The sequence below is a fragment of the Mastigoproctus giganteus genome, chromosome 13 (assembly GCF_048544385.1).
Source record: "Mastigoproctus giganteus isolate SK-2022 chromosome 13, ASM4854438v1, whole genome shotgun sequence".
In the NCBI taxonomy this organism is placed as follows: Eukaryota; Metazoa; Arthropoda; class Arachnida; order Uropygi; family Thelyphonidae; genus Mastigoproctus; species Mastigoproctus giganteus.
Genome location: NC_143587.1, coordinates 19,993,983 through 20,021,460, shown reverse-complemented (window position 1 = coordinate 20,021,460; position 27,478 = coordinate 19,993,983). Strand labels below are relative to the sequence as shown.

Here is a 27,478-nt window from a genome sequence, read left to right as displayed (position 1 = left end):
TACTTGATTCTTCAAGTCCCTATTCATATTGTATTTGTGCATTTTCAAATGATGAGATACCTCTAGTCCATCGCCGGCTCCAACAATTTGTGCGTCTAAGATATATGTCAAGTTATCTGATTTTCTTACACCCTCGCTAGTGGTGAATCTAGGCTCCACACGAATCCTCCATCCCCTCTGACTCAGCCTGTTGTTTACAATACTTACAACAGCATCATGTCGACTTATCCGCTTGTCATGGGACTGATGACAGTGGAGTGCCACATGAGTCAGGGACTCTGCTGCTAAGCCTCCCCTACAATTATGATCCAAAGATCGTCCTCTTGATGTTCTGGAGAGGGTAGGAAGAGCATTAATTTGGGTCCTGACCAGTTCAATATACTCGTGACCAGCCAGGAACTGGGTCCCATCCCCTACCCATTGATGCTGAGCTGAGACAAGGGAGGACTCCTGCAGAGCACGTCCATCCACAGATGTATAGAGGAGTGCTTCCCAATATTTTGCTATGGCAAGTTTATTATTTACATGCATTGTCCATCAAAACACAGCTGACTCGCTTTACTTCTCTCTCTATGAAAATAAATGTGATACTAATTTTCAAATAATAGTGCAGTTTGAGGAAGCAAGTTTATCTAGTCTGTTTCTCTTCAGGATGGGAATACTCCATCTAAATGATGGTAAACCTAAACCTCCATCCCGAATACTTGCATGAAAATATGGATTTGGAGTAGCCTTTTGGAGATTCAGCCACTGTTTTACCGAGGACTTAATCTTTTGTCGAGGGAGTTGAGTCTCCCAACAGTGATCCTTCCTAGAACTAAGTGATGATAGAATCTAGAGATTAGGTAAGACTTCAAAATAAACAATCGCTGCTGGAGGTGGGGCTTTCTTTAGCCTACTCAACTCCACCTCGAGGTCCACATCCACTTTTGTTATCCCAGCGGCCAAAAACTCCCACCTAGATACAACCATTTATCCTCATGTTGTTTTACCGATAATACCTCATTTCCCAAGAGAAACCTACTAGGATCAATCTTGACTTTCTTCTGTTTTCTCGAGGCAACTAGGGAAAGAGTCCAGGACTTTTTGATGTTAATCTCTAGACCTCGCTTTGACAAAAAAGATTTTGTTCTGTCTAACAACCACCCTTTGTACTCGCAGCCAGTATGAGGTCATTGGCAAAAGCCATTGCGTGTACAATTTTATTCTGAAGTCTAAACCCAATATGCTTGGGGTGGTTCCCCAACAAGAGGTCAATTACCATATTAAACAACAGAGGAGACAAAGGATCTCCCTGTCATACACCCCCTTGTTGGAGCTACACAATGGCTTCTGCCATGAAACCTTATAGTGGTTGTGGCTCCTCCATATAAGTTACATAAATATTTTGAAAAACTATACGGGAGGCCATGCCGAAAAGCGGCTTCAATGATGGCAGAGTGGTCTACCGAGTCTACATAGCTCTTCTGCTATATGTCTATCCGGGATTTCAATGGAGTTATACTGGAACATTGCCTCTGAAGCACTTTGAGGCTCTTGTGTTGGACAAAACAAATCTTTCCAATAGGAAAAGAAATCTTCGTGTGGAATGTTCCAATTGTTCATTGATGAATCATTTAATATCTGTAGGGTGCAACGCCTCCTATTTTTATAATACAGCTGTTATATCTTTGCATATTCCGTCTTGCGAATTCTTTTCTTACTGATGTTTCCGTCTTTCTTTTCAATTACCACTCGACTCTAGTAGGCCTTCGTATGGTAATATCTGTTCCTGCTAACGTGGTCTTAATATATTTATTTAGCTCATCAAAGTCCAGTTTATTTTCAAGCATTTATACAACATAGACTTTGAGAAGGCGATGGTTATAAGAATCAATTGGAAGTCTCCAAAATTCACTGAAATTTGTACTCTTTTGTGGAATGGCCCACTCTGTATTTATGTTCGGTAAAGTAGCCTTTATTCTTAAGTGGGCATAGTTGCAATTTACATTACATCAAGGGAGTCATTATTTCCCCCTACAATGGGTTCCTTTTTAGTTTTATGTGTACAGTATACATTAAGTGTGATACCATTAATTCCTAGTTCTACTACATCTGAGATTTTGGGTTAACCTACTTTCAGTTCTAAGAACATTCACTTGTAACAATTTCTAACTGCTTCTTTGCTATATTCAACACTGACCAATAAGTTAGAAATACAGTCTATAAAGTATTTAAGGGCCAAGGTCTCATGCTAAGAGGTAGAATGACTAATATGTAGGCTAGTGCAAATGCATCTTTTTAACATAGCTATCTACCAGAGTGATTGAATTAATTGCCATCATTTTGGTTGTATCTCATATTGTGAATGCCTTCACAGTGAGTTGCCATGGTAATGTACTACCTTGAATAAATAGCACTTCATCAGTGGAGAAGACTTATTTATTCTCGGCAGATACCAGCACCCAGACGGCACCGTTTCAAGCTGTGTTATTTATTCGAGATAGTACAATACCATGGGAACTCATTTTGAAGGCATTCACAATATGAGATACAACCAAAACAATGCCAATTAATTAATTAATTCAACTACTTTGGTAGATAGCTATGTTAAAATGATGCATTTGCACCAACCTACATGTTTAGAAATACAGGTAAGGGGAATGCTTACCCATCATTCATACAGTGAGAATTGCCAGTGACAGTCAGTTCTAATTATTTAATTTAAATAGAGGTGGATATCGATATTCGTTTTGGAATTATATTAAATATGGTAAATTGAAAATTTATTACATTTTCTTTTTTATATAATTAATATTGGTAATTATTTTGGATAATTAATATTGTTATATAATTATTAATATTGAATTTTGAATCTGAAAGTTTATTTTTTTTTATTATTATGAAACTTCAAAGTAATTCTAGCGATTTTATTTATATAAAAAGTTTCAATTGGTGTGGGATAAAAATCAATTCTTTGGGAAAAAATGTTGAGCTCAGGTTGGGCCAGGCTGGCTAGAGTTCTTGCCGGGCCGAGTAAAAATAAAAAATCTAGGCCCATGCAGACCTCTAATCCACAGACAGTGAGATGGTTTCAAAGGTTGAGCAGCTGGTGCTGAGTGATAGGTCTGTGACAATTCATTTCATTGCAAATGCAGTGGGAATTCGTTATGTCTGCCCACAGCATTTTATATGACCATCTGCACATATCTAAGGTCTCCGCACGATGAGTTCTAAGATTGCTGATGCCTTTGCAGAAGCGATGTCGAATGCAATGTTCTTGCCAATTGTTGGATTTGTGTAATGCAGATGTTGAGAACTTTTTTGATTGATTAATGACATGGATGCCGCTTTGATTCATCTCAGGAAGTCATCAATGAATTGTAATTATGGTTTCAGGCAAAAAATACAGACTTCTATGATCAAAGCACCAGACAACTGATCCATAGGTGGGAGAAATATGTTACTATACGTGGAGAGTACACAGAAGAGGATTAAAGTTCCTGTGAATTTTCACTTTTCTAGGGCTATTATTTTTAGGTAAGGGTATGATACCCTCTTTATGAACTTTTTGATACCCTCATAAGTATACACAGTGTACACATCTTATTGTGATCATTGCAATATCGGGATTCAGCTAAACTAATAATAACTGAAGAAACAAGGATTCAGCTATTCAGCATAGTTTATTGATGCAGAGCAGAAATGGCTACATAAAACAGTGGAAGTGGACAGAAAGAAAATGTGAAAATCAAGCAATATAAAATACTTTTTGACTGTCTTTAATTTGTTCACAAAAGATGTTGCAAAATTGAGAAAGACATCAATAAAAATGAAACTGAAATGTAATAACTGAGAGTAAAGTGGAGGAGAAATTGTTGAAGATAAACACAAGAAAGGCAACCGGCGTGGATGGGATCTATCCAGTTATATTAAAGGAGGCAGCAAAGGAAGTAAGCAAACCCTTAGCCATAATTATGACAGCTTCCTTGGACTCTGGGGAGGTACCCACAGACTGGAGATGTGCAAATGTCACCCCAATTCACAAAGGAGGATCAAAGGCTGACAAGTAATTATAGACCTGTGAGTTTAACTTCTGTTCCAGGAAAATTAATGGAGGCACTAGCATTAGCATTAGCATTCGTAGAGGCATTTGATGCAAGAAAGCAAGCTTATGCAGCATCAGCCAAAAAAAAAAAAAAAAGTAACATAAATAAATAAAAATAACCACTTCCACTTCACCCCTCTGTTCGTTCGAAATACCTGTCCAGCTGAGCCTTAAACTTATTTAGGCTATCAACCTCCACCACAAGGGATGGAAGTCTGTTCCACCAACCAACCACCCGCTGGCTAAAGGCAAATTTCCGCACGTCTATCCTACATCTGTCTTTCCTCAATTTGAATTTATGCCCTCTCAGGTGATTATTCTGAGCTAGAGGAAGAATCCCATCAGCACTGAGCATGCTCAAACCATTCAAGGCTTTATACACCTCTATCAGATCACCTCGCTGGTGCCTAGTCTCCAGACACTGTAATTTGCAAAACTTAAGCCTTTCTTCGTAAGAGCACCCCTTTGTTCCATTCACTAATCTTGTTGCCCTTCTCTGTACTCGTTCCAGCAGCTTTACATCGTTCTTGAAATGAGGCCTCCAGACCTGTATACAGTACTCTAGGTTTGGCTTGACCATTGCCTTATACAAGGGAATAATCACCTCTTTATCCCTGCTGGAAAAATTCCTATATATCATTGACAATACACCATGAGCTACTCTTGCAACCCATCTGCACTGCTCAGAGAACTTCACATCTGCCTGCACAACCCCCAAGTCCCTTTCATTCTCTACCACTGTCAGTGTAGTACCACAGAGTTGATATGTTGCTCTGGGGTTGCTGTTTCCCATGTGTAGTACTTTACATTTGTCAATGTTAAACTTCATTTCCTACCTCTCAGCCCATCTGCTCAACCTTTCCAGATCCTGTTGCAGCAGCATAGTGTCAGTAGTGTCCTTGACAACCCTGCCAACCTTTGTATCGTCTGCAAACTTGGACATTAAGTTTGATATACCATCATCAATATCATTTATAAATACAGAAAACAATAATGGACCCAACACTGAGCCCTGAGGGACTCCACTAATAACATTAGTCCACAATGAGCAGTGTCCATTGATTACCGCGTAGCACACGCTTCTTGATTAGACCGGGGTTCGAGCCCGTCACCACCAAATACGGAGGATGCGGAAAGGTCAGGAATGACCACCGCATATTCACGGAGCAATATGGCCTTAGTTGCTGATGCTCCTAAAAAAAAAAACCAAACCAAACCATTGATTACCACTCTCTGTCTTCTCCCCCTCAACCACCCCTTTATCCATAGCAGCAATTTGCCTCCAATGTCACACTGCTCCAATTTGTGTAGCAGTCTTCCATGTGCAACAGTATCAAAAGCCTTTCTAAGATCCAAGTATATAATATCAAAGCTATTGCCTGCATCCAGTTCTTTTGTGACTGCATCATAGTATCCAATCAAATTGGTCAGGCAAGACTTCCCCTTAACAAAACCATGCTGTGTCCAAGCTATAACTGAAGTCTTGTCTAAATTGTCTTGTCTACAAATGATATTAAGAGTAGGAGACCGGCGGAATTACTTAGCAAGTACAGGTCACTGTTGAAAAAAAGCCGTGAATTAGGGTTGAATTTGAAAGTGTCTGCAATTCTGCCCAGACACGATAGGAGTTAGTATATGATGAGAGCCTTGACGATCAATTCGGCCCTGGAGGGATTGTGCAAGGATCAAGGGGTAGAATTTTTTTCAGCCTGGACTGTATTTGTTAACAGGAGAGATTGTTTCTACAGGGATGGGATACACTTAAATAGAAAGGGTGCAAGAATTTTTGCTGATGCTGTTGAGGCAGAGTTAGGTGGGTCGGAAAACTGCTAGTTGGGGGGGATACAAGGACTAATAGATTAACAGTAGCCACTGGCAGAGGTGGAAGTAATTCTTGCACTGCTTCTATTGAAATGAGCAGAAGCCTGAAAAACAAGATGCAGGATATTTCAGAGACTGCTGGGAGTCATTGCGGTACAAGTAAACACATGGGTTGTGTTAGGGTAGCCAAGAATAGAAACAGGTGCATGTATACCTGCGTGTACACCAATGCTAGGAGTTTGGTAAATAAATTTGATCAATTTGAGGTATTGCTTAAAACATCAAAGGCAGATATTGTTGGGATATCAGAGACGTGGTGTCATACAGATATAAGGAATGCGGAACTGGAATTTGGGGAATACAATGTGTATAGAAAGGATAGACAGGACAGGAGGGGAGGAGGGGTTATGCTATTAGTTAAGAAACACATAAAGTCCAAGGAAGTGAAGCCAGTCGACATCGATGGACAGGGCAGTGTCGCGTCAGTTTGGTGTGACATAAGTATAGTGAAATCAAAATTGAGAGTAGGAGTGTGCTATAGGCCTAATGACTCTGATGAGTATAATAAGATGTTGTACAGGGAAATAGAGTGGGCCAGTAAATCAGAGAGTCTTATAATGGGGGATTTTAATTTCCCAGATATTGACTGGAATTTGTGGGTTGGTCACTCGCACACTAGCAAGGCTTTTGTGGATTTATTGGATGATTGTTTTCTACATCAGCATGTTCGTGAGGGAACAAGAGGGAGCAATACTCTTGATCTGATTATCAGTAGTGATTCTTCATGTATTAAGAATCTGCAGATAAATGAACCACTAGGTGGCAGTGATCACAGTGCGTTGAAGTGGGATTTACTCAAGGAGGTAACTACCATCAGAGGTAAAGGGAAGGGTTTTTGTTTTCGTAAAGGCGACTATGATGGTCTGAGACAGTATTTAAAATCTATACAGTGGGACCAACTGATGATGTTACCAACAGCAAACTCAAAATGGGAAGAATTCAAGGAACTAATCTTGGAGGCTACCAGGCTTTACATACCAACTAAGAGATATTGTTCAAGGTTTAGGCCTAAATGGTTGTCAGATGAACTAATGAGACATGTGGCAGAGAAGAAAAATGCATGGGATACATACAAATTAATGGGTGAGATGGAAGCCTATGATAGATATAAGTTGGTCTGTAACCAAGTCACAAAGGAGATTAGGCAGGCAAAGGCAGACTACGAAAAATCCTTGGCAAAGGATGCAAAGAAAAACAGAAAAGAGTTCTTTACCTATTTAAACTCAAGAAGGAAAGGGATAAATCAGATTGGTCCACTGGATATTGATGGTTCAACAGTTCAGGATCCTGCTCAGGTGGCTAACAATCTAAACGAGTATTTTGCATCTACATTCACGCATGAGGAGTTATTCAGGAAGGAGAATGATGTAGGTAAAGTAAACATTGGCAGTGAGCTGGATGATTTTGTAATAACTGAGAGGAAAGTGGAGGAGAGATTGTTGAGGATAAACATAAAAAAGGCACCTGGGGTGGATGGGATCTATCCAGTTATATTAAAGAAGGCAGCAAAGGAAGTAAGCAAACCCCTAGCCATAATTATGAGAGCTTCTTTGGACTCAGGGGAGGTACCCATAGACTGGAGATGTGCAAATGTAACCCCAATTCACAAAGGAGGATCAAAGGCTGACACAAGTAATTATAGACCTGTTAGTTTAACTTCTGTTCCAGGTAAATTAATGGAGGTACTGGTTAAAGAAGCACTGCAGGATCATCTAGACAAGAATTCAGTTATAGCTCGCTCAGACGCAGCATGGTTTTGTTAAGGGCAGGTCTTGCCTGACCAATTTGAGTGGATACTATGATGTAGTCACAAAAGAACTGGATGCAGGGAATAACTTTGATATTATATATTTGGATCTTAGAAAGGCTTTTGATACTGTTGCACATGGAAGACTGCTGCACAAATTGGAGCAGTGTGGCATTGGAGGCAAATTGCTGCTATGGATAAGGGGATGGTTGTGTGGCAGAGAGTGGTAATCAATGGACACTGCTCAACGTGGACTAATGTTATTAGTGGAGTTCCTCAGGGTTCAGTGTTGGGTCCGTTGTTGTTTTCGGTGTTTATGAATGATATTGATGATGGGATATCAAGTTTAATGTCCAAGTTTGCAGATGATACAAAGGTTGGCAGGGTTGTTAAGGACACCACTGACGCTATGCTGCTGCAACAGGATCTGGAAAGGTTGAACAGATGGGCTGAGAGGTGGCAAATGAAGTTTAACATTGAAAAATGTAAAGTACTACATATGGGAAACAGTAACCCCAGAGCAACGTATCAACTCTGCGGTACTACACTGACAGTGGTGGAGAATGAAAAGGACCTGGGGGTAATTGTGCAGGCAGATATGAAGTTCTCTGAGCAGTGCAGACGAGCTGCAAGAGTAGCTCATGGTGTCTTGTCAATGATATATAGGAATTTTTCTAGCAGGGATAAGCAGGTGATTATTCCCTTGTATAAGGCAATGGTTAGGCCACATCTTGAGTACTGTATACAGGTCTGGAGGCCTCATTTCAAGAAGGATGTAGAGCTGCTGGAACGGGTACAGAGAAGGGCAACAAGATTAGTGAATGGAACAAAGGGTTGCTCTTACGAAGAAAGGCTTGAGTTTTGCAAATTACAGAGTCTGGAGACTAGGCACCGTCGAGGTGATCTGATAGAGGTGTATGAGGCTTTGAATGGTTTGAGCATGCTCAATGCCAATGGGTTTCTTCATCTTGCTCAGAATAATCAGCTCAGAGGGCATAAATTCAAATTGAGGAAGGACGGATGTCGGATAGATGTGCGGAAATTTGCCTTTGGCCAGGCGGGTGGTTGGTTGGTGGAACCGACTTCCATCACTTGTTGTTGAAGTTGATAGCCTAAACAAATTTAAGGCTCAACTGGACAGGTATTTCGAGCGAACGGAGGGGTGAAATGGGAGTGGGTTTTTTTTTTTTTTTTGGCTGATGCTGAATAAGCTTGCTTTCTTGCATCATATGCCTCTACTAATGCTAATGCTAAATGATCCTGCAGTGCTTCTTTAACCAGTGCCTCCATTAATTTTCCTGGAATGTATGGTTGTATGGTTTCCTGGAAAGATGGTTGTATATCTACTTATTTCTTCAGCATGTCTGGCTGCTTTCGAAAATCCCCATGCTGAAAATTCTTAGCATATCCTTACACTTATTCCATAACATGGTGAAAAGATGCAGTGTATCTGGAATATTAATTTTTTTGGTCAGATCATTTGAACTCATTTGTTGCATGTCCATATTTTCTAAGAGTCTCGTGTGCATTTCTTGACAGTAAGCCTTTAGGGTTCAAATGATTCCCAGGTCATGTGACTCTCCTAGTGATGTAATATATTTGCAGGTGAGAAAACAATCTTGATATGTTTTAACAAAGGATTTACAATGTATGCAGCATATTTGTCAATAAGTAGAATAATTTTGTGGTCCAACCTATTATCCCATTTTATTAACCACTGATTAATGATCAGGGCTGTCATCCAGGCATTGGAGTTTGAACAGTAGTTAATGGGTAATTTATTTACATGTTCAAAGCACTTTGGGTTCTTGCTTTTACCAATTAAACCATACACATTGCAGTAATTCAAGAGCCATACTCAGAAGGGGGGATACTCCTGTCATATTGGCTAATCCAATCAAACTCAATAACAGTGGGACGTGGTGGCAATGCCAGAAGAAGGATATGGGCTGCCATTGTCATATTAGATCCCACCATCATAGGAACCAAGGTCACATCACTGTGCGCGACATATGCTGCTTGTGGTAGATGACTTTCATCAACCGGTGAAATACCACCACTTTGCTTATTGGAGGCTTGAAGTGGTGAAACCGATGCACGGTACTAAGTACTATAGGTTTTGATACCTTTTGTGTTTGGGGTTTTCATAAAAAAAAAAAAAAAAAAAAAATTACCAAAAGCTTTTCTTTGTCACCAGATGAACTTGCACAGCATAAGATTGCGACACAGTCCTTTGAAGTTTTGCTGCCTTTTGTATTATCATTTTTGAAAAAATAAGTGTGTTTAGGCAAGGCATAATAGTCAAGTCCAATTTCATCTGCAACAGTGTCAAAAGCTTTCCTGAAATCCAAATTTTGATATCATATATTTGGATTTCAGAAAAGCTTTTGACACTGTTGTACAAATTGGAACAGAGTGGTATTAAGGGTAAGTTGCTACAATGGATAAAAGGATGGTTGAGTGGGAGAAGACAGGGTGGTAATTAATGGGTGCTGCTCTTTGTGGACTAATGTTATTAGTGGAGTCCCACAGGGTTCTGTGTTGGGTCCTCTGTTGTTTTGCATATTTATCAATGATATTGATGAAGGTATATCAGGCTTAGTGTCGAAGTTTCCACATGATACAAAGGTGGACAGGGTTGTTAATGACAGTAATGGCAGTGTGCTACTGCAACAGGATCTAGATAATTTGGGCAGATGGACTAAGAAGTGGCAACTGAAGTTTAACCTTGACAAATGCAAAGTACTGCATATGGATAGAAGTAACCCCAGAGAAACGTACCAACTGTGGTTTTTTTTTTAAGGAGCATTAGCAACTAAGGCCATATTGCTCCGGGAATATGCGGCGGTCATTCCCTGACCTTTCCGCATCCTCCGTATTTGGTGGTGACAGGCTCGAACCCCGGTCTAATCAAGAAGCGTGTGCTACGCACTGCTGCTCCTTCCCACCTGGCTACGGAAGCACCACCAACTGTGTGGTACTACACTTAAGGTGGTAGAAAATGAAAAAGACCTGGGAGAAATTGTGCAGTCAAATATGAAGTTTTCTGAGCAATGCAGACAGGCTGCCAGGGCAGGTCATGGGGTTTTGTCAATGATATATAGGAATTTTGCTGGCAGGGAAAAGGAGGTGATTGGCCCTCTGTATAAGGCAATGGTCAGGCCATGCCTTGAGTGCTGCGTACAAGTCTGGAGGCCTCATTTTAGGAAGGATGTAGATTTGCTTGAGCGTGTACAGAGAAGGGCAACAAGACTGGTGAGGGGAATGAAGGGATCCTCTTAGCAAGAGAGGCTAAAGTTCTGCAAATTGCAGTGGTTGGAGACTAGGCACCTGTGCGGTGATCTGATTGAGGCCTTGAATGGATTGAGCATGCTGAATTCTGATGGGATCCTTCCACTTGTTCAGATCACAAACCTAAGGGGGCATAAATTCAAATTAAGAAAAGACAGATGTAGAATAGATGTGCGGAAATTTGCCTTTAGCCAGCAGGTGGTTAATTGCTGGAACAAACTTTCATCTGTCGTTGTGGAAGTTGATAGGTTAAATAAATTTAAGGAGGAACTGGACAGGCATTTGGAGGGAATGGTGTGATTTTTTTTTTTTTTTTTTTTTGGCTGATGCTGCATAAGCTCATACACTTGCTTTCTTGCATCACATGGAACTACTACATTACATGGCAGAAATTTGGAAACAGTTTTAGTCTTCAACGCAAGTTTCAACTGCCAAGAAATTAGCATCTTTTTGTTCACTATGCATGCATTTGTAAATAATGTTCTCTTGTTTTTTTTCAATGATGGAACCATCCCTCTGTTTCAACTAAATCATCTTTCTCCATTTCTTAGCAAGTTCTGCTACATCAGAGGACCATCAACACAGGCACTTGATTCTTCGATATTAGACAACCAAAGTTTTAATGCTGATTGCACCTGATCATCTTTTTCACTGCAATTTCTCTTACAGTTCAAATTTTTGATTTTGTTTTACTGCACTCTCAATAATACCTTAATTTTTTTTTAAATTGTACACAAAAGATGTTGCAAAATTTTTAACTGCATTACTTTGACTCATTTTGGGTAATTTATAATGGTGTTCTAATATGATAAGAGTTTCTTCGAGGTTTAGAACATTATTTCTTTTGCACTTCTCCATTACAGTATGTAATAAAAATAGGATTAATGCTCTACTGTAAACAGCCAGATTAGTACGAGTAGAGATACAGTGCTTTCTTTAACAGAGGAACAATACCAACAACCACACATTATACAAAGCAACAGCAGTAACTGGATATTTGCATGTCAGGATTCAAGAATAAATCAGGATGTTACATAATTACTTCCACTGCACATTCATGAACTGCATAAGGCAAAAAAGAGTGATGATAAAAACTGAAGTGCTGACTACAGTAAACAACATTTTGTCTATGTATAAGTATGTCCCTGATTAGGACTTCATAAAAGTGATAGCATTAATTGAATGGTATATGTAATCTTATGAACCTTATATGTAATCAAAATAAGCAGTGTCCACTGTATATACAAATAAATAAGTTTTTATGCAGAATAAAGATAATAGAAAGATAGGGACAAATATCTCTAATTTGACCAGAGTAGCAAATCAAAGGGCTCAAAATAATGGGAGTGCTGGGTAAAGGGGATCAAAGGATGATATAAGTAATTACAGACCTATTAGCTTAACTTCTGTTTTAGGGAAAATAATGGAGTCACTGGTTAAAGCAGTAATGCAGGCCCATCTAGACAGGAGTGCAGTTATACTTCAGTCACAGCATGGGTTCGTTAAAGAGAGATCTTGTCTGACTAATTTGATTGGATACTGCAAAAAATAATTTTTGTATCATATACTTGGATTTCAGGAAATCTTTTAATACTGTTGCACATAAAAGACAAAGTATTGGAGCATTATGGCATTAAGGGCAAGTTAGTGCTGTGGATAAAGGGATGATTGAGTGGGAGAAGACAGTTGTTATCAGTGGACACTGCTCTTTGTGGACTAATGTTATTAGTGGAATCTCACAGAGTTTGGTGCTGGGTCCATTGCTTTTCTGTATTAATGACATTGATGAAGGTATACAGCTGGCCTCGCATAACGTGATATTCAGTTAACGCTATTTGAAAAATGATACCACTTTTCACTTTAAACGATGCAAATTTCCAGTTAACGTGATCTTTTTTTTTTTTTTTTTTTTATGCGATAGTTGAAAAGGATTTGAATCGCGCGTTAAGCTTACCGCGAGTCGTACGGTCAATAAACAAATGTTTGCGCCTGCTGCCCGCCACGGTGTGTTCCATCAACCATCGGAAGAAGGCATGTTTGTCTCCTGCTAATAAAGTCAATGCAGACTTGCATTTAAAAATTCAAATTTTTAAATGAGCCAGATGAAAATGTTACCGCGAAGGAGATAACGGTAAAAGAATTAGATGAAATGTTTCGTATCGCTTAGAACCTCAAACAAAAGGTTTGATGTTCTCTGCAATATTTATTTCGCCAAGACCCAGAGAAGATTGTTGTTGGATATCGGAATTGATTGATGAAAAGAGAAAGTCAACACTGTTCAAATATTTCCGCAACAGTAATTTCTTCATTGTGTATTGTATGTCAGAGGTTCCCAAAGTTTCTCGGTTCACGGCGCCTTTAATGTCTCAGTAATTTTTTCAAGGCACACCCAGACCAAAAGAAATACCTAACAGTTTCGTTTAGTAGTTAGGTCCAAACAACTTAATAAGAAATGCTGAAACTGTGAACTACCTCGAGATAGTAGTTCGCGCGGTGTCCGACAGATGTCGAGTATCGCTGTTTCCCTTGAAAATTTAAAATATTCCGCGGCACACAGTTTAAGAACCGCTGTTTTATGCAATAAACATTTAATTCCATAATTATTTTTATTGTCTTTTACATTGTATACAGTTAAAAAGTTATTTAAAAGGTATTTTTAAAATTCTTTATGGACATTCCAGAAGGTCAAGGACCAATTATAATTTTTCCTATTGGTTATTATATTCGATTAACGCCTTTCCGTTTTGCGCGATGCGCTCGCGGGACGAATTAATCGCGTTAATCGAGGCCCGCCTGTGTTAGGCTTAATGTCTAAGTTTGCAGATTATGAAGATTGGTAGGGTAATTAACGACAGTAATTAAGATCAACTACTCCAACAAGGTCTAGAAAAATGGTCCTTTTCATTTTATCCTCAGGTTAGTGGAAAATGAAAAGGACCTTGGTGGTAGTTGTGCAGTCAGTTCTCTGAGCAGTGTAGAAGGCTGTCAGGACTTCTCATGTGATTTTGTCATTGATATACAGGAATAAGGTGATTATCTTATTGTTTTGTGTTTTTTATTAATGAAGCTATGTGTTTATCAAAATTACTATTTCATTTTTTGTGTTTATTGTATCAATAAATAGGCAAATCAACAGCCAGACACTGACAATGAAGGTAACAGTGAAGAAAGTAAAACTGTTGCTACACAGTTTCTGATTCATTGTCAAAACTAATTGATGATTCTCTTGGAAGAGATGAATTGGCAGAAATATAAGTGAAAATTAAACTTAATGAGAACCTATTAATCGACAAAAGAGCCAATATGGCTGATTACCAATTATCTACTGATTAATTGTGGAAGTTAATGATAGGTTGAATAAATTTAAGGAGGAACTGGACAGGCATTTGGAGGGAATGATGTGATTTTTTTTTTTTTTTTTTTTTGGCTGATGCTGCATAAGCTCATACAAATGTTTCTTGCATCACATGCTACTACTACTACTACTAATCGGTACATCACTAGGTAATACAATAGTGTCCAGTTAACAATGTACCATGCATTTTTTTTTTTTTTTTTTTTTTTTTTGTAGCGATGCATGGATTTGAACTTCCAAAATGGGATTGTGGGTGTGGTTACTGATAAGTTGTCTGTATATTATGATTTGATAATCTCTCTTTTCCAAGAATGTGCAACAAACAAATTTCCTCTTACTAGCCTGCAGTTTCCATGCTGATTGATGTTAACTGAATTTCTTAACAGTATCAATGTATCATCACATCTCCAAAATATATAATAACCTGAATACACTGCATTGTAGTATAATATACCAGTTTCTGTATTTGGAACTGGTATTCTTTTTGTAAGCCTCTTGCTTTCATTTTATATGAGAACTTTGGTGACTCGTGTTATATTCTTTTCATTTCATTATAATTGCTGTATACTGTGTAGTTCAAAACAAATTTCTGAACTTAATCTTATATTTTGCCATTTGTGTCTTTACTTCCCCTCACTCACCCTAAAATGTTTTGTAGATATATGATGGGATTTCTATTCCCCACCATATATTTCATATAAAAAATTATTCTGACCATGCCATAGCTGCATACCTTTCAAGGGAATTCCAAATATCTGTCAATAATAATGCCCATTTAAGTTCAGCAGCCACAAAGTGGGTTTAAAATATCTTTAAGGTATATGTATGTCAAAATCGACCTGCCTTACGCCCACTGAGAATTTTAACAGGTTAAGATACATAGCCTGTTCAGTAGATCATTTGTGGCAGTATACTGCAGAAACAGGGACCCACTTGGAGGGTCCCTGTTTGTAAATATTGGCATCTTTTTACATCATTTCCATTTCATAAAGAAAAATGGGTGGGGAGAGGAGATTGCACAAAGGATCATGGGAAGCGATCTTGAATGTGCTCAGAGCTGGCATACTGCTAGTTGTAGAAAAACGTTTATGATTCAGAGCATACTACTTAGGTGGCTTTGGGCTAACCATTGTCACCCGTGGCCGAAACCTTTTGTAACCAAATAAATGTATATCTTGAGGGGCATGATCTCTTGAATGTGCTCATAAAACAGCTCTGAGCACATCTAAGATGATTACATTGCATGCGTTTTAGTTTTACAAGTTGAAGAGGATGTAATGTAAGCATTACAGTATCCATCTATATTACCGAAGTGGTTGTATATTTCCATCAAGAGGCGAATCATAAATGTTTTTCCGCAACCAGAGTATTTGAATCGGTTCGCGATTGGGAGATAAGACTCAAATTTCATGCATGGGTAGAATCATTTGCTTGTCCTTGGCCATTCTCATTAAGTTGCAGAAGTCCTCATTGGTCATCAAGTTTTTGCATTTCTTTGCAATTGCGCTGAGTCGGTTGAGCGTAGCAAGCTTTAGATCCTCATTCATCTCACTATTTGGGTGATTGTAAAAGTTTCAAGGGGGGGGGTCTTCTCGCAGTTGCATTATAAGGCTATGTAGGTCATTACTGCATGCTTCATCAGGGTCACTGATGTTGTCTCGACACATCATCTTATATATTTCAATCATTTTACAAATGTCCAAGTCCTATTCATACAATTTACGATCTAGTATGAGCTCTTGATTGTCATCATAGATCTTGACATATTTCAGTTTCCTCATTGCAAAATGGAGTGTGCAGCAGTACCATCTCACGCTTGTACTCGTTGAGATGCTGAACCAAGTCATAGTTTCGATAGCGTATTATGCGTGGATACTGTTGTTTCTTGCAGATCTCGTTAGCACTGCATGTGTAATTTGTGACAAAGTATGACAGAGTAACATGATAGTATGATTGTAGCAATACAAATACTTGTATTGTTGCAATCGTACTATTCAACAAATAGCTACAATCAAATGGGTAATTAGACTATTGGCCTAATCTCTTCCAAACGTTGATTCAGTAGAGTAAGCAGTGGGCATGTATATCCTATTTATCACTAACACTGATTTGGTAGAGTAAGTAGCGGGCGTGCATAAATTACATTGTTCATGATTTCGGTTCAATCTGTTTGAAATTTAGTAGGTGTCGTCAAAGGTGTTTACACATAAAACATCTTTTGTGAGTACAGGGTACACACACAATTTTTTTATTTCAGTGTTGTCTCCAGATCTGAATATAATATTCCAGATGCAGTCTAACCATTGTCTTTTATAGAGACACAATGATATTGTTTTCCTTGCTGTCTAAGGTCCTACAAATCTTGGACAGAATGCCATATGCCTACCTAGCCATTTGTTTTATGCTACATGGAAAGTTTCATGTCAGATGGAATTGTACCACTTAAGTCTTTTTCATAATGAACCACTTTTAGATCCTCTCTCCCTAGCTTATACGCTACTCTACGATTTCTTTTCCCCAAATGCATAACCTTGCATTTAAGTGGGAGCATCTTTGAACTTGGTTTGAACAGTGCTATTATCAAATTTCTGACTGCTGAAAACGTTAGACCTGTAGAAATTCATTATAATTATTAGCCATGTAGAAGGATAAAACTATGATGTTGGCACCATTTGTCAGTGGGGGTTTTAGGCAAAGTTAGTGAAGTTGGTAAAGGTACTCTCAATATCGGAGTCAAGGCAGATAACTGGTAACATCAACTGATGAAGCACTTAAACAAAAGAGCAGATGAACTTGTTTGTTGCGATTGTCTTATAAAATAATCAGCTTGGGTACAGAAAGTTATGTGCAAGATGTCCTCAGAACACTTGTAGGAAAAATTAAAAGACCAAGTGGATGTTTGTCAATGATTTTTATCCTGTTTTGAACAAAAGAAAAATGCCTTCTTGCATCGTCTGCCACTGTTAATACTAAGTGTAAACTGTGTATCAATTAATAATAATACTAATCGAGTTGCTGACCGGACTAGCCAGGTGAGTAAAGTGCCTGCCTGACAACCCAAAGGTCGCGGGTTCGAATTCCACCTCAGGCTTGGATCAGAGTAAAATGCAAAAACTTTGGGAGGTGCATTATGGCCACAGAAGTCATGCACCAACAACTAACAAAAAAAAAAAAAAAATAATCGAATTCTATAAATTGATGTGGAAGATATTTTTGCATCAAAAAAGGAAAATGGAATTTATTTACAATCTGGGTTTTTTTTTTTTTTGTTTTTTTTTTTTTTAAATTCAGTCTGATTTTGATTTGTTTGGCTGTAAAGTAAAAATAAGAACATATTAACATTTTAAATCACATATATACAAATATTTCATTTTTGCAAAATTTTAAAATTCTATGAAAAAAATTCATTCATCCATATGTGGCAAACTCAGATTTACCTCTGAGGAGGTTAATGGTAAGTTGTGTCCTGCTTTTCCATTTTTTTTTTTTTTTTTTGTTTTTTTAAATGTTATATTGAGAATTGAAAAGAATTAAAAATCTTTTTTAAGTTACAGAATGAGATACACCCTCTGTTTGTCTTTTTAGCATTAGCATTAGTAGCAGCATATGATGCAAGAAAGTAGGCTTATACAGCATCAGCCAAAAAAAAAAATCTTTCCATTCGCTCCATAAGTTTGTCCACTTTTAAGCTATCAACTTCTATAACAACAGATGGAAGTTTGTTCCAGCAATCAACTACTTGCTGCCTAAAGGCAAATTTCTGCACATCTATTCAACAACTGTCTTTCCTCAATTTCAGTTTATCCCTCCCCCTCAGGTTTATAATCTGAGCAAGAGGAAGAATCCCATCAGCATTGAGCCTGCTCAATCCATTCAAGGCCCTATACACCTTAATCAGATCACCTTGCAGGTGCCTAGTCTCCAGACAATGCAATTTGCAGAACTTTAGCCTTTCTTCTTAAGTGCATTCCCATTGTTCCCCTCACCAGTCTTGTTGCCCTTCTGTGTACTCATTCTAGCAATTCTACATCCTTTCCAAAATGAGGCTTTAGCTAAAAATGTGAAAGTGATTCATTAAATTGGAACAGTATAGGATTACTTGTTACTCTTACTCTTTATAATAATAATAAATAGGATTTATTATTATATTTTTATTTGTAATCCATTTCTCTTGCAAAGGGAAGCTTTAGCATTTTAATTTTAATTAAAATCAAAGTTAACCATGAGCTACTAATTAAAATTTTATTTTTATTTTAATTAATAGCTCATGGTGTCTTGTCAGTAATATACAGGAATTTTGCTAGCAGGGATAAAAGGAGGTGATTGTTTCCTTGTATAAGGCAGTGGTCAGGACACACCTTGAGGACTGCATACAGGTCTGGAGGCCTTATTTTAGGAAGGATGTAGAGCTGCTCTAATGAGTAGAGAGAAGGGCAATGAGATTGGTTAGTGGAACAAAGGGTTAAGTTTTGCAAATTGCAGTGTCTGGAGACTAGGCACCTGCGAGATGATCTGATTGAGGTGTTATAAGGCCTTGAATGGTTTGAGCAAGCTCAATGCTGATGGGATTCTTCCTGTTACTCAGATTACTCACCTGAGGGGAGATAAATTCAAATTGAGGAAAGACTTGTAGAATAGATGTGTGGAAATATGCCTTTAGTCAGCGTGTGGTTGATAGTTGGAACAAACCTACGTCAGTTGTAGTGGAGGTCAACAACTTAAAGTTCAATGCATGCAGAACTAGACAAACATTTGGAGTGAATGAATGGGTGAAATGGGAAGGGTTTTTTTTTTTTTTTTTTTTTGGCTGTTGCTATATAAGCTTGCTTTCTTGCATCATCTGCCTGGTAAATGACTTTCATCAACCGGTGAAAGACCACCACTTTGCTTATTGGAGGCTTGAAGTGGTGAAACCCATGTTTAGTCTCTAGAGCAAAGTTTCTGGCATCCCCCCTCCCCCCATACTTCTCCTTTAACCCATGCACGGTACAAAGTACTATAGGTTTTGATACCTTTCGTGTTTGGGGTTTTCATAAAAAAAAAAAAAAAAAAAAATACTAATGCTAATTATCCCCTCTGAAATAGCTAGTGGTCGATAAGTTTCATATATTTTGTGTGATGTACTCTTATTAATTTTTTTTAGAGAGCTGAGTAATACATTTTATAGTAAATTAAATTGATATTAATTAATTTATTTAATTATAGTTAGATGGCATTAATTTTCTTTAATTTGTACATTTTCAGTATTTGCTAGTTTCTAAGTAACATAAAAGAAAAGATGGCTACACAGCTGTTTAGCACACTTGGAAAAATTGGTCTTGGTTTAGCATTGGCAGGTGGTGTGGTCAATACAGCACTCTATAATGGTAAGTTTCTTTGTGTGTATGTCCTATTTGTTTTTTAACTGTTGTGTTGGGAATTAGAACAACTTTATCCTATCCAACCTTCACAACACCTTGAAAAAGTTGCGAAGACTGGATAGAATACAGCCACTCCCCAGCTTACGTAATACTCGACTTATGGAAATTCGACTTAATGCAAGTTTTTGCCAGCCAGTGTAAACTTAAAAAAATTGTGGAAACGTATTTTGCATATGATATGATTGATATTTTTTATGTGATTGAAGATTTCAGTGAAGGGGAACTCATTTCACCATAATACCATAATGTAAAAACCCACAGGATTCAAGTTATCGGTATTATCGCGAATTCAGTAAGATCGAGTTTACTAATCATTTATAATATATTGCACCAATAGAAAAGTCCAATAAACTGGAAAGTGCAAGTTGTTTGCACTTTCCGGTTAATTTGGCAACAAACAGGTAGGAATAATGGAGATATCGTGAAAATATCTTAATGTGAACCCAATAACACATTGTTTTTTTCTCAGGCGAGTAATTCATTCCAAGACCTTGGAAGTTGAAATTTTCGCTATATAACTAAGCTGTTTAACTCTCTAAAAGATCATTTTTATAATGGAAATTGCAGTACACGTTCATCGTTATATGTTCTGTTATAAGACTCAATTTTGAATGCCTTTGTGATATTTTTCTAAAACATTTCTGGAGGTTACTATCATAAATAATAAAAACAATTTGCACTTTCCGGTTTATTGGGCTTTTCTGTTAGTGCAATCTGTTATAAACAGGTAGTAAACTCGATCTTATTGCATTTGCGATAATACCAATAACTGGAATTCTGTGGGGGTTTTTACATTATGGTATTATGGTGAAATGAGTTCCCCTTCACTGAAATCTTCAATCATATAAAAACATAAATAAATTTTCAGAATCTTCTCTTCATTCCTATTTACTTATTACAATGGTGAAGGGGAAAGGGACCAGTGGAAAGTGCAAGTGCTAGGAAACGGAAAAAAATTGATTTAGAAATGAAGATGATTAATTAAGAATTATGAAGCAGGATAAAGTTTTTCATCTACTGCATGAAATTAGGTCTTGCTGCTTCATCACGGAATACTATTTTAAGGGACAGTGCACATATAAAAGAATATGCTAAAGAATCAAGGCATTTAAGATCAACAGTGATCACAAAACAGCTTTCAGGTGCTATGTCGAAGATGGAAAAGCTATTTATAATATGTATGGAAAATCAGATTCAGAAGCAAGTGCCTCTGAGTCCAATGGCCATTCAAACAAAAGCAAGAAGTATTTAAGAAGATATTAAGGATAAGTACTGCAAACTCCAAGCCAGGTTCATGGCAAGCAACGGGTGGTTTAATAGGTTCAAGCATCGCACTGGTTTCCAAAACATTAAAGCCAGTGCTGATTGTGCAGCTGCAGAGAAATTTTGTGATGTGTTGGAAAAAATGCCTTCTAAATCTCCACAGCCCTCAACTTCCGCAGCAGCTTTCTTATCAACTGGAGTGTTAATTCTGGCAACGATACTGACGTTATGCTTGTCTCCTCTCTCTTTTTGTAATTTTATAATTTTGAAATTTTTATAATTTTTCCTGCACATGAGATAAAAAAATTGAATAAATAATTCTATTTACATGTTCGTCAGACGTTTATTTTTTTCTTCAATCAAGTTTGTGAGTGCTGCATGAGCATTTAGGGAAATTTCAACTTATGTAGAGTTCTGCAGCAGAACGCAACCCTTATGCGAGTCGGGGAGTGGCTGTATATCCAATATGTGGCCTTGACTAAAATCAGAAAAGTGAATAATTCATCATTAACATGGAATGGTTTTAATAGACCACTTCCCTTCTCCATTAGAGAGCTGGATAGATGTTTCCTCTTTGGAAGCCAAACAGCTATAAATTGCAAAATCATATACTGTATACTTGGAAAGTTCTTTTATCCATCACTTGCAAAATTAGTTTATGGTAAATGCAAATTTTATTTATATGAGGTATTTAGCAGAGCTGCAAAGGCTCAATACGTTCTTCATTATAAATAAATTAGTTTAGAAATGAAGGAATTGCCTCTGTGATGTCTTGTAGAACACTTCAGTACTGATAGTCTCCATTGCTGAATAACTATACAAATAGATTACATGTATTCCCCACCCTCATAGACAAAAATCAATGATCCAATGCACCACGAAATCAGAGGCCCACAGACCCCAAGTTCGACCCCAAAATACATTGAATCACCAACCCTAATCTTTGAGCGAGAGAATACAATACATCCATACTTTTAATACTTTAAAAACTAATATTAAAAAAAAAAAAAAAAAAATTCTGTGGTGCATTGGATCATTGATTGTCTACGAGGGTGTAGAATACATGTAATCTATTTGTATAGTTATTCAACAACAGAGAGTATCAGCACTTAAGTGTTCTACAAGACATCACAGAGGTAATTCCTCCATTTCTAAACTAAATTATATGAGGTATGAACAAAACGTTTAGTGCCTGAGCTAATATGACATGTTTCTTTTACATATTCGAATAGATCTTCAAAGTAGCCTCCTTGACACCGTACTGTTGTACACCAGTTCTGGTGCTTCTGCAACTTCTCGAAGCACATTAGATTTTGGATTATTGTACAAGATGTAGCAGTAAAGTTACTGGAGTGGTGCAACAAAAAGAACAAGTGAAAGAGCTTAACAATGGTTTTATTTTTGTTATTCTTAGTAATCACCAATTAATTGAATACACTTATTACATCATTATAAAAGATTCTTAAAAGAGTCAGCAAAGTAGTCCGAAGAGATTATGTTCAGTTCAGTTATATTTTTTATTTATATTTTTCTTTATATATTTTTATTTTATTTATATTTTTCTTTATATCCTCAACATTCCAGAAATCTCTTTTCTTTAAAGGTGGGAACCTGAGAACAATGGAATGGAACAACTTAAAGTTTCATCACTATAAACATTTTTTAATATTCATGCATTTCTGTTGCAGATTTTTCCAGTTTAAAGCAAAATTTGATATTTGTTTGTTTCTCCATTGCAAGAGGAAGAAGTCTACTGTTGCTAAATCGGGAGAGTAGGGTAGATGGTTGATCTGTACAGTGCCATGTTTCATCAGAAATGTCTTCAAAACAAGTGTTGAATGGGTGGGGCCATTGTCATGCAACAAGAACCAGCTGCCTTTCTCTTGAAGTTGTGGCCTTGCACAGGAAATGTGCTTCAGTAGTGTTTGAAGCACCTGTACATAAAATGACTCTTTCCCCTTCAGGTATATATTCCTTGTGAATCACACCCTGTTTGTCAAAAAATGTGATCAGCATTGTCTTGATCCTGAACTTCTGTTAGCAAAACCTTTTGGACCTTGGTGATGATTTTGAAGTCAATGCATACTTAGATGCGTTGTCTCTGGGTCGTACTGAAACACCCAATGTTCGTCTTCATTAACAGTACGGTGAAGGAACATTTTCTTTACAAGTCTGGATGAAGTCTTTACATTCTTTGTTGCTTTTTCTAATCTATGAGGCTGTGTGGCACAAGTTTTGCAGACTTTCCTTTCTTCTTGCAGAATTTGATGAATATTCTTATTCATATCCAACTCATTAGCCATGATTCTAAGAATCAAATGACAGTCTCTTGCCACAATTACCCAAATTTTTGTAACTCTGTTTTCATTTTGAGAGGCTGATGGGCACCCATTTCTTGAGTCATCACAAACATTCTCACATCTGTCTTTGAATTGCTTATATCACTCAAACATGCTGGTACAACTTAGTTTAATCACCATAAATATTTTTTAATATTCATGCATTTCTGTTGCAGATTTTTCCTGTTTAAAGCAACATTTGATATTCGTTTGTTTCTCCATTGCAAGATCATGATACAGAATGTTAACATTACTAACAAAACTCGTTGTTACTGGGAACAAAGGAATGTTACTTGGAAAGGCTTAAGTTCTGCAAATTGCAGCGTGTGAAGAGACTAGGCACCTGCGAGGTGATCTGATTGAGGTATATAAAAGTCTTGAATGGCGGTTGAGCAGACTCAATTCTGATGGGTTCTCCCTCTTGCTCAGATTACGAACCTGAGGGGGCATAAATTCAAATTAAGGAAAGACAATTGTAGAATAGATGTGCAGAAATTTGCCTTTAGCCAGTGGGTAATTGATTGCTGGGACAAACTTCCGTCTGTTATGGAAGTTGATAGTTTAAATGTCTAAATAAATTCAAGGAGGGAATGGATGTGTGTGTGTGTGTGTGTGTTTTTTTTTTTTTTTGGCTGATGCTACATAAGCTTGCTTTCTTGCATCTCATGCCTTTACTACTACTACAACCAAGTAACTGGTTGTTACTTGGAACTCCATACCACAATCTATTAGAAGATCAAATTCATTGAACAGCGCACCAGTCCAGAAACTTTTTTGCCACACCTCATATATTTCCAACGCAATAGTAAAGATCCAGTACCATTTTTCTCTCTGCTACATTCTGAATAATTTCCTCAGTTGTTGCAAATCTGTAGATCATTTCAAGCAATGGCAGCTCATGACTGATGTATGGTGGTGCTGCTTCTTAAAGTTACATTAAATTGCCTTGGTTATAAGAAATGTAAAAATGCATATTAGCAACCCACCCACCATGCATTGACTCAACCACTGGGAGCAAAATGTGGAACTGTCTAGCATACAGTTCTGCTTACAGTTAAACTTCAAAGTTGAAAATGATTTCGTGTTTTTATATGTTTATTATTGAAATGATTATTGGAAATATTTTTTCTTCCTCGAACCACTGGCCTTAGGCTATGGTTGGGCCTGGATGGCCCGGGCTCTATTTAATACTTGTATTAAGTAAAGCAATTATTTTTTTATTATTTTTATTTATTTATTATTAATATTTTTTATTTTTTTATTTTTGATTATTGGAAATAGAGAATGAGTATACTATATGCAGATCTTGTTAATAAAAATATTCTTTGCGTTGCATTGTTCTTCACAAAATTTCATATTAACTCCGTTGACTGTATATTTATGTTTACAAATACAGTGCCTACCAACAAGCCACCCCTTGTTTCAAGGGAAAAAAATCAAGGAACTAAATTTAGTGAATATGGCAGGTTGGGGACAGTGATGGAATGCTTCACAAGAAATTCTTGAATGAAAAGCTCTGTGCAAGGGCATTGCCATGATGTCATCAATTGCCCAGAAGCCCACTTTACAGGCCGTTTTCCAACCAGCATTGTGTAATCGCCGTAGACTGAATATTATTTGTGGTTCACTATTTGATCATAAGGCACAAATTCTTAATGAGCAGTGCCCGGTGAGTTAGAAAATACATTAAGCACGATCTTCACATTTGATCAAGATTGTTTTTCATTTTTTGGACTTGGAGAAAAATAGTCTTCCGTTGAGAGGGACAACCTTTGTTTCTGGGTCATGTGTAAATGACAATTACTTCCATATTTTTATAAGCGTGAATAATTTGCATAATGTGCAGCTCTGCAAAGCTGATTGGAGTTGTAGATTGAGCTCTGTAAAGTTGTAGATTCATATCTGTTGGATACTCAGAATTTGCATGCCAGGATGCCTGTTATATCAAATATTTGCCTTCGTCAGTACGGTTTGCAATAAAATATTCATGAAAAACATGTTTAATTTTGTTCAGCAATGTAGTAGTGGTGTCTACTGACTTAGCCATAACCAATAGAAGATATCTTTGCTAATTATGGTTTAAATATATTGAATGGCACATTATACTGATAATGTGCCATTCACTGCACTCTCTTTATAATTGGTGGTATATTTTGCCTATAATTTGTATATCAGAACTTTAATAATTTTTATTAACTTTTCTCCTTAGGGCAGTTGTACTTGATTTTCACTCAAGATTATATATACTTAGCCATTTTAGCCATTTGGTTTTCTAGCTAAAATGTTTATTTCTGCCTGCCTGCCTTCCAACATAAACTCTGCATTCGAGACAGAACGTTAGAATGATTCTCGAAGGCATTGGTCTTGCCTGAGACTCTTCTGTAGTTACTATTTAGTAGTTTCCTTTAAAATTATCATATATATATATTCTAATAAATATACATACACACACACAAAACATTTTAAACTTTTAACAGATAGTTACCATATTTCCCCATGTATAAGACACACCTTAATTTTGGGGCCCGAAATTTGAAAAAATATATTACATAAAGTTATTCAACTCAAGTTTTATTCATCATAAAATTCATACAACTCCTCATCACTGTCAAAACTCCCATCCATTAGCTTGTCCTCATCTGTGTCTGATGACAAATCACTGTCTTCATATATTGCCTCGTCCTCAGTTCCATCTATGACATTTGAAATGCCACACTTCTTAAATGACTTGACAACGATCTCAATCTTGATATTGTCCCAGAATCTTTTCACCCAGGTACAAACTCCTCCTCTAGTTGGTTTCTTCACTCTTCCTGCTGGTGTCAAATTGTCCCCAGAAGACTTCATCCATTGGTTCCATTTGTCTCTTATGGCAGCTTTGAAGGGTTTGTTAATGCTGACATCAAGTGGATGTCAAGCCTCCAAGTATGACAGCAAGTTTTGTTTTTTGCTCTGCAGCAGTCTTCTTTGTGTTTTTTGTTACGTGTGCCCTGAACTGATCAAGCACCAATAGGGCAGGTTTGCGTAGGAGCCCACCTGGTCTCCTGCTCCAAACTTTCTCAAACCAGATCTTCATCCCATCCTGATCCATCCAACCCTTGTCATGAATGTGAACAATCACTCCTCGAGGAATGTCTTCTTTTGGCATTGTTTTGCGTTTGAAAATCAGCATAGGAGGCAGCTTGGTTCCATCAGCACAACAAGCTAGAACAACTGTATAATGGCTCTTTTCATGTCCACTTGTCTTCACAGTTACAGTTTTCACCCCCTCTTATCAACAGTTCTGTTACTTGGACATCAAATTGAAGGGGGACTTCGTTCATATTTGCAGTCTGTCCCAACTCAAACTGATGTGTCTTCTGACATTGAATGATAAAACGATGAAATTCAAGGACCTTCTGCTCATAGCAGGCATCTTTTAGGCAAGTCTGGTGCGTGTATGCATGCTTAGTCCATTCTGTTTCATGACCTTGAAGCACCAATTGTGCCCTCCTTTGAAATCAGTAACTTCTTTTTCATCAGCAATTCTTCTTGCCTCATGCTGAACAATCTTTGTGGACACAAGAATTCCAATTGCCATTTGCTCTTTAATCCATATCTTCAATTCCCCCTCTAAACCAGGCCATTTTGCTGATTGCCTCTCATGGCCTTCTTCTGCCGTGACATTTTCAGTAGGGTTTCTTCTTCCCGTGGCCAGTCTCAGATTGTTTTCTCGGTTGGAGGAGGACCAAACTTACGTTCAGCAGCACGATTTCCATTCACTTTTGCAAACTGGATCACTCTTAACTTGAATTCAGCACTGTACGAAAATCTTTTCTGAGCCATTTCTGGGCAGAACGTGGAAAAACGTAACCTAATATACTGGTAACAAGTGTGAAACAATGAGCGAAAAGACAACAAGCGCAAAAAAGCAGGAAATGCAAGTAAAAAAATCTAAAACCACTGTATAAGACGCACCCAGTTTTTAGACCCCAAATTTTTCGAAAAAGAGTGCGTCTTATACATGGGGAAATATGGTATTTTAATTTTTAGTTACCCCCCTTGTTTTTTTTTTTTTTTTTTTTTTCTATTTTTCTTAGAAAATTCATTCCGATT

The 27,478-nt window shown here is 37.5% G+C and overlaps 1 protein-coding gene across 2 annotated transcripts in view; it reads left to right on the top strand.

The window, feature by feature from the left end:
• Phb1 (prohibitin 1) overlaps positions 1 to 27,478 on the top strand; it is a 53,543-nt gene that overhangs the window by 8,827 nt on the left and 17,238 nt on the right. For both annotated transcript variants that reach the window (XM_090388046.1, XM_090388045.1), the window contains exon 2: positions 19,606 to 19,727. In XM_090388046.1, coding sequence (XP_090244172.1) covers positions 19,640 to 19,727 — 88 coding nt within the window. In that variant the 5' untranslated portion in view covers positions 19,606 to 19,639. The remainder of the gene's footprint in view (positions 1 to 19,605; positions 19,728 to 27,478) is intronic.